Below are 15,040 nucleotides of genomic sequence, written 5' to 3' on the forward strand. Positions count from 1 at the left end.
TACATGTGTTCGTGGGACATTGATACATGCAGAATGTCACCATATTGTGGTAGGGGAACGACGCTGCACCATCTCAGCAATATGTTGCTGCTCCTGCCCAGATTGTTGAACTACATGTTCCGAAGAAAACTGGGAAGTTGGAAGAATATTTGTTTCATGCAGTGCACTGAAAACTCTGGTAAACACTCTGTGATCAGGAATTCGACGTGTCGAACAGCACCAACAGTATTGTTCGATAGCAGCAGGACCATTACCACTGCAAAAGCTATAAATTTACACCATATCTGCATATTCTTCGGTAGTGTAGGTGTGTTAGATGTATGTCATTCTAGCCAGTGCATGTACACAGTTTACTGATGGTTCTGTGTGATAACCTCACAATCCCTTGCACTACTTCCCTCACAACATATCATATACAATTGCACATTGGTTGGGTTAGAATAAAACATGAAAGAGGTAGGGAGGGTAAGGCACATGTGTCTACCACTAGCCAAGACACAAACGTGCGTTAAAAGAGTTCTATCTTGGAAAGCATTCAGACTAGAGCATACGTGTGTGGGAGGTTTTTTGCTTCAAATGAGCATTCCTATTATATCTCTGAATATTGACCATTCCTCGTGAGACACACTGTATATGAGTCTTATATGGCACTGATAACTCAAAGGTACATGAGAAATGCAGGCAGTGTACTAGCCCTGCTAGTAAAAGAATGTGTTGAATAATTTTAGTTACTGCTCCCTTTTTGCTAGGAACGTTTCATTAACCCCAAGAATTAAAAACAGAAATGTAATACACTGAAGCACCAAAGAAACTGGTATAGGTATGCATATTCAAATACAGAGAGACGTAAACAGGCAGAATATGGTGCTGAGGTCGACAACACCTATACAAGACAAGTATCTGGCGCAGTTGTTAGATTGATTACTGCTGCTACAGTGGCAGGCTATCAAGATTTAAGTGAGTTTGAACATGGTTTTATAGTCAGTGCATGAGCGATGGGACACAGCATCTCTGAGATGGCGATGAAGTAGGGATTTTTCCATATGACTATTTCTCGAGTGCACTGTGAATATCAGGAATCGGGTAAGACATCAAATCTCTGACATTGCTTTGGCCGGAAAAAGGTCCTGCAAGAATGGAAATGACGATGACTGAAGAGAATTGTTTAGTGTGATAAAAGTGCAACTCCTCCACAAATTGCTGCAGATTTCAATGCTGGTCCATCAACAAATGTCAGCATACAAACCATTCAACGAAACATCATCAATATTGGCTTCTGGAGCTGAAGGCCCACTCGTGTATCCTTGATGACTGTACAACACAGTGCTTTGCACCATGCCTGAGCCCATCAACACTGACATTGGAGTGTTGATGACTGGAAACATGTTGCCTGGTTGGACAAGTCTCGTTTCAAATTGTATAGAGCAGATGGATGTGTTTGGGTATGGAGACAACCTCATGAATCCATGGACCTTGCATGTCAGCAGGGCACTGTTCGAGCTGGTGGAAGCGCTTTAGTGGTGTGGGGCGTGTGCAGTTGGAGTGATATGGGAGCCCTGATATGTATAGATATGACTCTTGGCAGGTGACTCATACGTGAGCATCCTGTCTGATCATCTGCATCCATTCATGCTATTGTGCATTCTGACAGACTTGGGCAATTCCAGCAGGACAATGTGACACCCAACACATCCAGAACTGCTACAGGGTGGTTCCAGCAACACTTCTGCTGGCCACCAAACTTCCCATAGATGAACACTATTGAGCATATCTGGGATGCCTAGCGACATACTGTTCAGAAGAGATCTCCACACTGTTGTGCTCTTATGGATTTATGGACAGCCCCTGCAGGATTCATGCTGTCAGTTTCCTCCAGCACTACTTCAGACATTAGTCAAGTCCATGCCACATTGTGTTGCGGCACTTCTATGTACTCGAGGGGGCCCTACACAATATTAGGCAGGTGTTCTAGCTTCTTTGGCTCTTCAGTGTGTATGTTGCCAGATGATATAAAAAATCTACAGAAATAAGGGCAATGATGAGCAAAAAGAGTATTGTAAAAATAAAAGAACCTTTAGACCAATCACGCCATCATACCTATTACTATAATCCATTAGTACATCTGTCACAAACCACAGGAAAGTTCCTTGAGACTTCAAGGCACTGTACTATTGTGGTAGAGGGAAATGGACATAACAGCATCAGGATTAAGTCAGCTCTCACCATTGTTATTATCAGTGCAATGAAGTAATTCTGCAAATTGTGGATCTTGTATTCACAAAGTTCATTTCTTTTGTCCAGATTAATTCCATATTGCCGTTGGAGGGTTTGAATAGCTGAACTGACAGCTCCAGTCCAGCTTTGAATGGTTTACTGATGAGTGGCATGCAAATCCCATTTTGCCATCAATATTTAGGTTACTAACTGTCTCAGCCTAGTTTATCTGTCTGAAGCCATTGTCTCCCTGCCCTCACTGTACTTCAGACAATGGAAATGCCAGGTTGGAATATCAACAATGTAAGGAAAAGATAGATTGTTGCTTACCACAAAGGTGACGTGAAGTTGCAGACAGGCACAATTAAAAGATATTGCCTCATTAGCTTTCACCCACAGCCTTCATCAGAAAAAGAAAGATAAACACACAAGCATTCATTCACACAACAAAGCACACATCATACACACATAACTGCCACCTCTGGTAGCTCGGTTCAAGCTGCTGGAGGTGGCGGCGGTCATGTGTGTGTTTTTCTTTTTCTGATGAAGGCTGTGGCTGAAAGATACTGTGTGTCTTTCCATTTTGTCTGTCCGCAACTTCACTGGTCATCTTCACAGTAAGTAACAATCTATCTTTTCCTTACAGTATTGAAATTCCACACTGTACTTTATTTTAATTAATCGTCCCAGAGGATTTGCTTTGATACACCCAGGGCACTACTGCAGACACACTCAGTATTTGCTCTGCAGTAAATACTGCGAATGTATCTTGGATGTGGACTATGCAGAATTAATTGATGCATCATACCTAAGAACAGCTGAAGAAATTCCCAGATTTCTTATCAAGAGAAGGAAGAGTCGAGTGTAACGCCCTATTGACTTGTACCGCACTTTTCCCAAATGTTAGACCAGTGTTATAACCACTTCACCACCTCACTTTGTTTCAGATTTAGTCTTTTGTGAATGTCAGACATAAATTCTTTCCAGAGAATGTATTACTCACACCTTCTTTGTTATTCCTTTGACATAAAATTTATGATTAATTTAAAATTGTGTGACGAAATCAAATATTTATAGGACTTTTTGCTTATTTTCCCATCTTTGGAAATGCATTCAACTTTTTAAAACCTTCTTTGGGAATATAAAGGCACAATTCCCATCACAACCTTCAGAGTGCTCATGAAGAAGAAAACTTAAGTATAATTGGTTTACTCATTTGGCTAAAATAATTAACTTCAATTTGTGGGAGCAAAATCTACAGCCACACCCCACCACAGACACAAGTAACATACAATGGGAAAGATTTACTACATCTATAAGTATTATGAAATTGCACTGAACCAAACACAGTATTTTAGATGTTAAAAATTTGTTCTTGATATCTGCTGCAACTTAGTGAGTGTGAAAATAGTCATATTCATGTAAGCCCAGCCTTAGTTATCTGCTGGTAGTTTGTCTATGAACAGTTACCTAATTTATCCTTATTGAAGGCCAGGACTAGGTAAGTTGGTTTATAAAGTAATACTTAAAGTTTTATATATTTGCACTGCTCTGTTCTGTGGTAGGCTGTTTTGATCCAGAGTTGTCTGTTTCCATGTGCCAGAAGAAGCAGGTTGTCTATATAGATAATACATTTCTTGTTTTCTTTTTAGTGTGTCAAGCTGTATTTGATGTCCCAGAGCTGGGGTCCTTTTCATGCTTGATGTTAGAGAAAATAACAAGATTACCTATCTGTCCTTACAATGTTCTAACCAACATTTATATAATTGCCAGTAATTGTTGATATTTATCATCTTTGTGAGCAGTGATGATAGCTACATTCTGTTAAATACCATTATGGCATCAACATAGCTCTTTTAGCAAGTACTTGAGTAAGCTTACATTGCTTACAGCAGTTAGTGTTTCAGAGAGACCTTTCTCCAACATCTTAGTGAGTGTGCCTCACAGATTCATTGGTGTGTAAGATTTTGTTGGGCTCTTCTTTTACCCTATTTGCAACTTCCCATTAATTTGGAAATCTGCCCTGTGCAAGGCACTCCATGAATATGTGCACATGACAATGTGAGAAGTGGTGGTGGTAAATCACAGCAAGAGTCAAAGTCTGCTACAGCAATGATGTGAGTGAAATGCAACATGTCATTTTTACATTACATTGATAACATGGGGAAGAAATTACTACTTGGAATATTATGCAAAAGTGCTCCTGCCTGTATTCTACACATATTCCAAGAAGACACAAATGCTTTTCTGGGGAAAAAAAGTAGTAGTAGTAGTAGTAGTAGTAGTAGTATGGTGTTATTAGCTATAGATACACAACATAGTCCCTTAACAGGGAATTGTTTTCTAGTCATCACTTTAGCTGAGGAGCAGAGGTTCGATTCCATATTAAGTTGCAGCATTTTTTTTTCTTTTTTTTCTCATGCCACAAGAGGCGTGTGCTACATGGAAAACAACTGCATGTTATAGTTTTCTAGTTGTAAATCAGCTGTGGGCACTTTTTACGGCAACTTTGATAAAACCGCTGGGTACATTTGTTGTTAGCATACCAATGTGGGATTACTCTGACTTATTCAAAATTTATAATAATAAATTAATCCCTTTACGTCATGACAGAAAGGTGAAGAACATTAAAAGTTGATTATTCAGTCTACACAACGGCAGGAGGAGGACCACTAAGGTTTTCTTATGATATTTTACTGAACAGACAGTGCCTTATAAGGGGGACATAAGATAAACACCAACAGAAGCAAAACAAGGGTAATGGAATGTTGTTAAATGAAATCAGGTGTTGCTGAGGGAATTAGATTGGTAAAAATAAACTAACAATAGTAGATGGGTTTTGTTATTTGGGCACAAAAGTAACTGATGATAGGTGAAATACCATAGAGAGGATACAAAATGCAGACTGGCTATAACAAGGAAAGCATTTCTGGAAAATAGGAATTTCTTAACATGTCTTAGGAAGTTTTCCTTGAAGATATTTGAAGTGTAGCCTTGTACAGAAGTGAAATGTAGACTGTAAGCTCTTCAGTCTAGAAGAGGATAGCCACTTTTGAAATGCTGTGTTGCAGAAGAACGCTGAAAATTGATGGATAAATCATGTAATTCTGGGGTGGCCAAGAATTTTTTTGTGAACCGTGCACTGGCAGGAGTGCCGTAGCCTGATCCTCATTGCACACTTCCCGCACCACCACACAACGCTATCTGAGGGGGAACTGCGAATGTGCCACATTTAAATGGCAATGCAGTCAGACTGAATATGACTTGGTTTTATATTTCATGTTTCTCAACAACATAGATTACAACCAAAGCAAATTTTCGGTATTGTTTAATTATTTTTCGTGTGTTGAAGACAACATATAATTTTTATATGGTACAAACTGTCAGCATATGGACAGACATGGACAGTTCCAGATTTTTGCACTCAAGTTGCCATGTAACCATGACTTATTTAGTTTCATAACTGAAAAAGATTTTACACACACACACACACACACACACACACACACACACACACGTTGATCAAAATATTGTAGCACTTTTGCAGCCTCATTGTGGAGACATGGTAACTACCTGACAAAAGCAGTGTAGACATCCTAGACAGTTTTAATATAAAAGGATACACCTTTAAAATGGGAATTGCCTTGCAGATCAATCAGTTACACCTGCATGTGCACAGGGGCACTTTCAACTGAAATGGCAAACAGTTCCAAAAATGGTGGTAAGATTGGCAGTGTCCTCAAAACGTTTAGGAAACTATCCTCGTAATTTTTTCAAAGCCCCAATGAATTCTTCAAACCCCACATTTTCTTTGATGCAGTTGACCTTAAGGAACTGGCCTGAGTTCATCAGAATGTGCCCCTTCTACATTGCAATTTTCTTTTTAAATGCTTCTCAATCAAATCAGAAGAAGTTGTTTCTCACCTTGCAGTGCCCTTCTATGCGCAGTGTGCTGTTGCGTCCACTTAAAATACGATGGTTGCAATCCATTCTGGTTGTACTAAGTTTCGTTTGTGCAATACTTTTTCCTCCTCAAATTCAATAGTAGTGAGTTTAAAAGTGAAAAATCATTCCATTGACCAACATACTTTGCAGCAGTATATAAAGTCTCCCTACACTTTGTGTAGTTCCATCAAAACCTTTTGCAACTAACAGTGGGATAATGCATGCAACTTCGGAAAGTCTGTTACCCATACCACCAAATTCTTCATGTACTGCATGTCTGCAAATTTAGCACAAAGTTCTTATTGATGTGTATAATAGTATATCACACCTGTTGATCATGGTAAGTTTTTGCTCTTTCATTGACAACTAAATCCTTCAATTCTTTCTGCATGATATTGTAATGTCATTTAATAGCAAGTTTGCAGTACCCATCACTTATGTGACTGAATAATATGTACTGAGAATTCTTATCTCTCTCTTCTGTCATTCCCAGTCATTTTTAAATGATGATAGATTTGCTGGATTGCCTCTTTTTGTGCCAACAGCCACTGGAACTGTGAACGCCCTTCATGCCACAAACAAATAGCAAAGGGTAAACAGTACTGATTCTGCTGAACTGAAGAGAGTTGCACCGCCTGATAAATGCCACACCACAGTACTAAACCACATGTTGCACTGTATTGGGTACTTTCAAGAAGAACTGAGCAAAGACAAGACAGCCTGAGCCTTGGCCTGCATGCAGGCTGCACATGCAGCCTACATGAAGTTTGGCACACCATGACCAGCTCTGATGTATTTAATGAGAAAGTACTAAACAGAATTGGGGAGAAAAGTAATTTGTGCCTCAACTTTAGTAAAAGAAGGGATTGGTAGATAGGATCCAGAGAAATCATGAAGTCATCAATTTAGTGTTGGAAGGAAGTTTGGGAAGTAGAAATTGTAGAGATTGAACTAGGCATGGATGCAGTAAGCACCTTCAAATGGATGTAGGCTACAGTATTTATTCAGAGATGAAGAGGCTTACAAAATAGAGCTGCATTAAACCAGTTTTTGGACTGAAGACAACAGAAAAAGGAAAAAGAGGAAGGGGGGAGGAGGAGGAGGAGGAGGAGGAGAAGAAGAAGAAGAAGAAGAAGAAGATGATGATGATGATGATGATGATGATGATGATGATGATGAACAGCAGCAGCAACAACAACAACAACATTTTAATGAATTCTGGCAAGGGCAGACCACATTTGATTACCCACCAATTCAGTGCACTTTAACACACTGTTTGGGGACCTCTCAAAAGTAGCTCTTGTTAAAGGGTGCAGACCATGAGGCTTAGGTTTTGAAAACATAGATAATCATAACAAATATTGTTTCGTATTGTAATTCAGGCAAGCTCTTTGAATGTTGTCATGATAATGTCTTGGTTGGAAATTGTTGTAAAAGCATTTAAAACACACACATCTTCTGCAATATGCATACTGAGTGAAAGATACTTTTGTGCATGCACATTTATTTTGTCTATTAGTTGCCAGAAAAGAAACTTGGTTTACATTCATGAAAATGCATCTGAGAGTATTACGTAGATGGTAAGAGTCTGCCTGTATGATTCTGTAAAACCATATGCATTATGTTTTACTATCAGTGCATGTTCTATTATTCTTACCTATAAACAATATTAGTCTGTAATTATTGTACTAAGTTAATTTACTCTTCAGTTTTATTGAATACTCTTAACTATCACACTTGACAAAAAGGTAAGTGCAGGGAGGTGAACTGATGACGTCCTGGTCAGTTGGTAATGACTACAATTTCTGTGTCAGCTGTTCAACTGAAAGCAATAAAATACTGAAAACATGATGATTGTTGAATCTGATCTCTTTTTGAGTGATCTAAATCTTGTTCAAACAATGTGATGATTATACATACTCGTACATTGAATTTGTGGTAGTTTTGACCTTTTTTAAAAATTATTATTTTATTTTTTCAGTTGTTTTCATTTCCAGTGAGTGATGTGCCATTTTTGGCCGATCTTTGTCTAACATTAAAACAATTAGAGTTGACTGTGTCATGCACGGTCAGCAAGGGCATCTCGTGACAGAACAGTACAGTACAGTACAGTGCTTTGCAGAAGTGATAGGTTTCAATGTGTTATGGAATCATAATGATTATTGGTATATTAAGTGAACTTTATAAATATATGCTAATTTGCTGCAGTATTTTCTGTGAAGAAACATCACCAATAATGAGTAGTAAATTGAATTGCATTTGTTAGCCATGATAAGGAAAGAATTACACTGTCCAGTCACATTATTGTGACCACCTATCAAAAGCTCAATAACAATCTTTTGCAATACGGATTGCTGTGAGGTGTGCAGGAAGAGAGTCAGTGAGGTTCTGGAAGGTACTGACATGTATGTGGAGCCATCCCATCTCCTGTACTGTGGCCAGTTGCACTGGGTTTCTCGGTTTGATGATCCATGTTGTGAACAGCCTGGTCTAGTTGGTCCCACAGGTTTTTGATTGGGCATAAATCCAGGGAGTTTGGTGGCCAGGGGATACAGTAAACACATCGTAGTGCTCTTCAAACCATCCACGTACAGTTTGCACTGAGTGATACCTTGGATTGTCCTGCTGGTAGATGTCATTGTGTCAAGGAAAAAATAAATTGCATCCATGGGTGGACATGCTCCCCAAGGGTAGAAACATACTTGTGTTGTTCCATTGTGCCTTCCAAAATGACAAGAACGCTCGGAGAATACCACAGAAACATTCCCCAGACCATAACACTCTCTGCCTAGTCCTGGACCCTTGCAGTGATTGTTGCAGGGTGTTCGCCATCTGTCTGATGGGGCGTAAAATGTGAGTCATCTGAATGAAAAGGCCACCTGTTGCTACTCAGTGGCTGTCCAGTTGCAATATTGGCATGAAAATTCTAGTCTGCATCACTGATGAACAACGGTCAGCATGGGTGCATGAACCAGGTGCCTGCTGTAGAGGCCCAAATGCAGCAACATCCACTGAAAGATCATTGAGGAGACAGTGTTTGTAGCCCCCTTGGTTCATCTGGATGGTCAGATGCTCAACAGTTGCATATTTATTTACCTATACACATCTCTGTAGACATGGTTCACCCCTGTTGTCTATGGCCTGTTGTTCACCACGTTTACCTCAGTATCGATTTTGGATAGCGCCATTTGATTGTACATGGTATACTTTAATGATAGGCAATGTGAACAGTTTACAAACTTAGCCGTTTCAGAAATGCTTCCACCCTTGGCCCGAAAGTCAATGATCATGCCCTTTTGGACATAAGGTAAATCTATCCATTTCTGCATGGTGGCAATGATTACACTGTTTTCCAAGACACTCCAATACACTCCACTTCTAGTGCTACCACCTGCCATGTGTGAGTGCTGTTATGTTTAATGTATACCCTGGTCACACTAATGTGAGTGGACTGTGTAATATCACTTGCACTGGAAGGACTTATGCTCAGCTCTTGGTGGGCATGTTGCTCTTGGCTGCAAAACAGTGCACCTGATTGTGGTGCTGTTGATGGTGATTCTTGTGCTGCTGTCAGTGAGGCTGGCACTTCGCAAGTTCTGGAAAAATGCCCTGGTAGCACTGACTGTACTTGAAACTGCCAGAAATATTGTCTGTTGCATTTAAAAACTGGTTACCATTAACTGTAGCGATGAAAACTTTGAAACCTTCTATCCTCATTGCCAGAAATATAGTGACCTTATTTTGGGTGCACAACACGAGATGAGATTATCAGGTAGCTATAAAACCAAAGGTGCTTTATTTTGATCAGTACAAACAAAATGATTGACAACTAAAGTTGTCTGGTGTTGTAAGATGCAAGATAAATGGAACACAGTGAATTAATTGTCTTGATCTATACTTGACACTAAATGGCTCTCACTTAGAGTTTTTGATAAAGATACAAAATCTCGAAGCAATATGCCCTGTTCAGACCTCATAGCACAAGTCTAAGTGTGGACAGACTAGGAGGAGGACAAGTGTCCTTAAACAAAATCAGTAAATACTATGCCTTGTTGCCCAAAGTTCATGGAGGCCAATGTCAGAGATGATGAGACTCATAGCTGGTGGCTGGCAGTTTGTTGTGGCTGCAGAGACGTGATCATGTTCATATGGTGAATGCAACTGCTGGCTGCTTGGCTGCTGCAATGAGTAGATCCTTGTTTGCCTCAGCAAACTGAACTGCTGCATAGCAACCGGATGGCATCCTAAAGACATACCAACAGAAGTATATCTGCTCAGGACTCGGTGGGCACATGTTTCACAGATGCAAAGTAATGCCCATGACTGCAATGCTGTTGATGGCAATACTCACCCTTCTGTCAGTGAGGCTGGCATCTCTTGTGGCAAATATAGCGTTGCACATTTCCATGGTATCTGCAGGAGGCTCCCTCAAAAACAAACTGGTGTGTTGATGTTGTAGTGTCGGGAGAGTTTATATTTGTTCTTCCCAAGGTACTGTCACAAGTGGACCAAAAATTTGGTAATCTTCCAGACGCACCTGTATTTCTGATAGCTATCTTTGCATGTGATAGCCTTGGGCATATAGCAAAGGTAGTTGTGTGCTTCAATGACTAACAGTTCAACTTAGTGAATTATGCCTGCTGTTGTACCATTCCTTCTGTGATAGTCAATGACAGAACTCAGTACAAAGTCAGATGCCTGAACCCTCTTGCTTGTAGTCCAATTACTTTATTCATGAGCCATGCCTCATCCTCAAGTTCACATCATTGCTACTGCGGAGGAAGAGAATTTGATAGCATCAGAGACTGGGGAATGGTGTGGCATTGCAGAGCACATTGTGTAACAATGAATAAAATGACATGATTCTTGAAAAATCCAGTAGGCATGTGGAAACTGGTCATCCATGTGTAACAACATCAGTCCAGGGTATGAACTTGTAAACACATCACAACAAAATCTTTTTTCCCCTTAACATGGTGTGGTTGAAACGGTCAGATGAAATGGTTCGGCTCTGGCTTTGGCAGGATAGATTACGTAGCAAATATGTGACCATTAAAAAAGGGCTCCATGATGATCATGGTGGACTCTACTAATTAGCATTTGCTGAGGAAAATGCCTGTTGTGGCTGTCTGAATGTAACATTTTTTGATGAATCAGTATTTTACACAGTGAGTTATGGCCCAGGAAGAGCATATAATCCACATGGAGCCTGTTTTAAATCCAAACATGTCCAAAGTCATCTCACAGTAGCTGTGAGTCTGCAGCAGTTTTGGGTTCAGTGTGTTCCTGTGGACTTGGGATGCTTTGCCATATAGATGGCTGATTTTATGCTGCCCAATATATTATGTGCGATTTTATGGTCTCATCAGTGTGTCAACTATATCCTGATTGATTAATCTTTTTCTAGCAGGATCAGTCTTCAGTGTACATGTCAGCTATGAGGCAGGACTGGTTTTCAGAACAGAATGAACGCTTACATCTTGTCTGGAGTACTCCTGCACCAGACTTCAGCCTCATTGAAAATGCATTGGCGGAGAAAAAACAGTCTGTGGAAGAAAACTTACTTTACTGCATGCTTAGAACTTGTAGTGTCTTTTGGAACATTGTCCTAGCTGCCTGCGAGGAGGTGGCAGAAATGAGAGGTTTATTACTCACTTCACAGACTCCCTCCTACAACACCCCTTGTGGTACACCTAAAGATACATTCACATTTGAATATTTCTCAACATTAACAATACCATGCTGTAGTTTGTCTGCTAGAAAGTCAGTCCACTCGCTAAGCTGGCCCCAGTTTTTTGTAAGCTCATATTTTGTTCACTAGATAACATTGTGGAAGTGCATCAAATATCTGCAAGGAACCGAGGAACACAGTATCAAGATGTCATACTGCTTTCTCCTGCTGTCTTGCTCTTGTGGATTAACACTATGAACTGAGTTTCACAGAGTTACTATTTATGGAACCTTGTACTGACTCTCACAGAGGAGATTTTCAAACTCTTTAAAGATCATAATATATGAGCATCAAATGTGCCCCATAAGCCTGAAACAGACTACAGTTAACAATAAAGGCCAACAGTGATGAGCCTTTTTTGAAAACAAATATGATCTGCACCTTTTTCTAGTCACAATGCTTTGTTGCTTCAGTGGGCTATAATTAAACTGCAGGTGGAAGGGGGAGCAAGTTTATTTACATAATATATATAGAATTGTACATATATCCCATAAGATCCAATCACCAGTTTTCTGTTGAGCAATTTCACTTTGTGGAATACAGAGATTGCCAGTGAAATGGTTGAAAACTGCAATGCTTATGCTACTGTTTGTACATTTAATATTTAATATTTAATATTTATGGTGCCTATTATTCAACAATTTTAATATACAACCATAATAATACTTTTCTTGTATGCATTTAAAAACAGGTGAAAGTACTTCGATGCATTCCACCCATTACTCTAGATGATGTAGTCCTTGGTCAATATGTTGGAAAGCCTGATGGGAATGGTGAAGAAAAGCTGGGTTACCTGGATGATCCTACAGTACCAGCAGGTTCAACAACACCAACATTTGCCACAGCAGTATTAAAAATAAAGAGTGAGCGTTGGGATGGTGTACCATTTATTCTCCGTTGTGGGAAAGGTATTGTTTTTAATTGAAACTTTACATAGTATCGCATCATATTTATGAGCCCATGCTCTTCTCACTCCCAGGTATATCTTTTGTCCACCTGAAAATTGCATTTTTAGCATGCTAATAAAAGTAATGTTTATTATAAGCAATGTCTTGCTTCAAAGTGGTTATATTAGTGAGCCTTGCATATTTTACACTAATGATTTTTAGTAGTTTATTAGTAATTCTCAGAATATGGCCGGAATCTGCAGAAAATCCTTTGATTACTCCTAAGCTTCACCTTCAGTATAGTTCTATCACTCTGTATATCTCCTTTAAAATATTTAACAACTGGAAGTCATATGGTTCTAAATATACATTGTAAATAGCCCCAGTGTGTATGAATATCGTTCATAGTACATTTCACCATGGTGTTACTGTGCTTCTCAGGACAGCAGAAACTTATTTCTAACTGTAAATTTGGATAATCTTTTCCTTAAAAGTCTTTGGGTAATTACAGTTTTCATTACACTAATCTGGTTAACACAGCATAATAACAAACTAAATCGCATTGACATATATTGTGCAAAAATCGCGGTTCTGGATGAAACACTTTGCATTAGATCTTTTCACAGCATTTGCTCTCTGTTTCTTCACCATTGATTACAGTACACATTTCTGAACACACATGTAGTGATTGATGTGAGACTGAAATGTTTCTAGGGCAATGCTGCAATGTAGTGACAAGGTGCCACAAAGAATTGTTGCACATCATTTGACATCATAGGAGCTGTGTTGTGTTTCCCACAGTAAAATTACAGAAACGTATGTGGTTGGGGCAGTCAGCTGGCTCTCTTAAAATACCATCATGATCTGTCTACTCATTTGGAAATGTTTCATTTGTCACATACCTCAGCACCAAAACAGAATGGCAAGGCAACTATTATACTGAAACCAAAAATCCAACTATTATACTGAAACCAAAAATCTCAACATGTACTGAGTAGTATTTGAAATAATGTAAGAATGCAGGGTTCCAGAAGTGGTAAGCCAGTGAGCCGGCCCTCAGCAGAAAAATTTCAAAAATTTATTTAACACAAACAGTTTACAGAAGGCACATGCTGGTACCTCAGCAGGTTCGATTATTCAATTAAGCACTTGTAAATGATGTTCAAAACTGTCTACAATACATCAAACACTATAAATGCGGAAAGATTTAAGGTGCTAATGAAAAGATCTGATTGTGTAACACCCAGACAAATATTTTAAGTGCCACTAACTAAAGCATCAACTTAATATAAAAAAATTAAAGCCCCAACGATTATAGCATACAATTTAACATCGAAATTATTTGAAAATGCCAGTAATTGGATCAGAAGTTGCTAGTAACAAAATAGTGTCCAGGCAGCAATAAGCTGAATAAACACAGACAGAATTGCAGTAACATGGGTTGAATTTCAACTCACAGTTTCTGCCAAAACCACCAGCCAGGCACCAGCAACAGACAGCAAGGCCTCATTCTGAATAACCTTGTTCAGATTGTAGTCTAAAGACATTTGTACTCGGTACAGATCCTAACAGGACATCCCAGCAGATTTGAACGTACAGTTGAACAATTAACTTTTAGAGCTCTTAAAAAGAAAAAAACAACAATATTACCATCACACCATAACATCTAAAACCAGTTACATAAAATTTAGGAGAAGGTGTCAGCTCGTACCTCTATCACACTCTGAAAACAGAAATGCATTTATCAAAATTAACATTGTGGTAGTTAGCAACACAGCTCCTCCGTCTGAGACACACACATTTTACTTGTGTCAACTCAGGCAGCTTAACACAGAAGTCATAATGGCAAGATACCACTCAGGAGGTTTGAGTTACAGACAATTTTAACTCGCCAAAACACACACGTTACTGCTGGCACTCCCTTTGGAATTTAATAAAGAAGTACACAGATGATGGGTCAGTGTAATTCCCACAATGGAAATGCCACAAAGGAACTGATGACTTAATATGTGGCCACCCATCACACAGCCACCCCCAAACAGCAAAACCTGCTGCCTTCCCAAGTTAGAATTCGACACTGTCCTGGGCAACCTTTATGTTGCATGTGGCTGTTACCACCAGACTCCCTGTGTCCAGTTCACTGCTTACACCCCCTTCCCTTGTACCACACATTCACATGGTCTTCAAAGGAAAGGTGGCACATGCCAAGGAAGTTCCAAGTTACAGCACCGCTACTATCTTACCCAAAATATTGATGTGAACA

General features: G+C 39.4%; 1 protein-coding gene across 6 annotated transcripts in view; it reads left to right on the plus strand.

The window, feature by feature from the left end:
• The window catches only part of LOC126297494 (glucose-6-phosphate 1-dehydrogenase), a 259,429-nt gene that overhangs the window by 232,618 nt on the left and 11,771 nt on the right, over window positions 1-15,040 (plus strand). For all 6 annotated transcript variants that reach the window (XM_049988376.1, XM_049988375.1, XM_049988378.1 and 3 more), the window contains one exon: window positions 12,582-12,798. In XM_049988376.1, coding sequence (XP_049844333.1) covers window positions 12,582-12,798 — 217 coding nt within the window. The remainder of the gene's footprint in view (window positions 1-12,581; window positions 12,799-15,040) is intronic.

Source organism: Schistocerca gregaria, chromosome X, assembly GCF_023897955.1.
Source record: "Schistocerca gregaria isolate iqSchGreg1 chromosome X, iqSchGreg1.2, whole genome shotgun sequence".
Classification (NCBI taxonomy): Eukaryota; Metazoa; Arthropoda; class Insecta; order Orthoptera; family Acrididae; genus Schistocerca; species Schistocerca gregaria.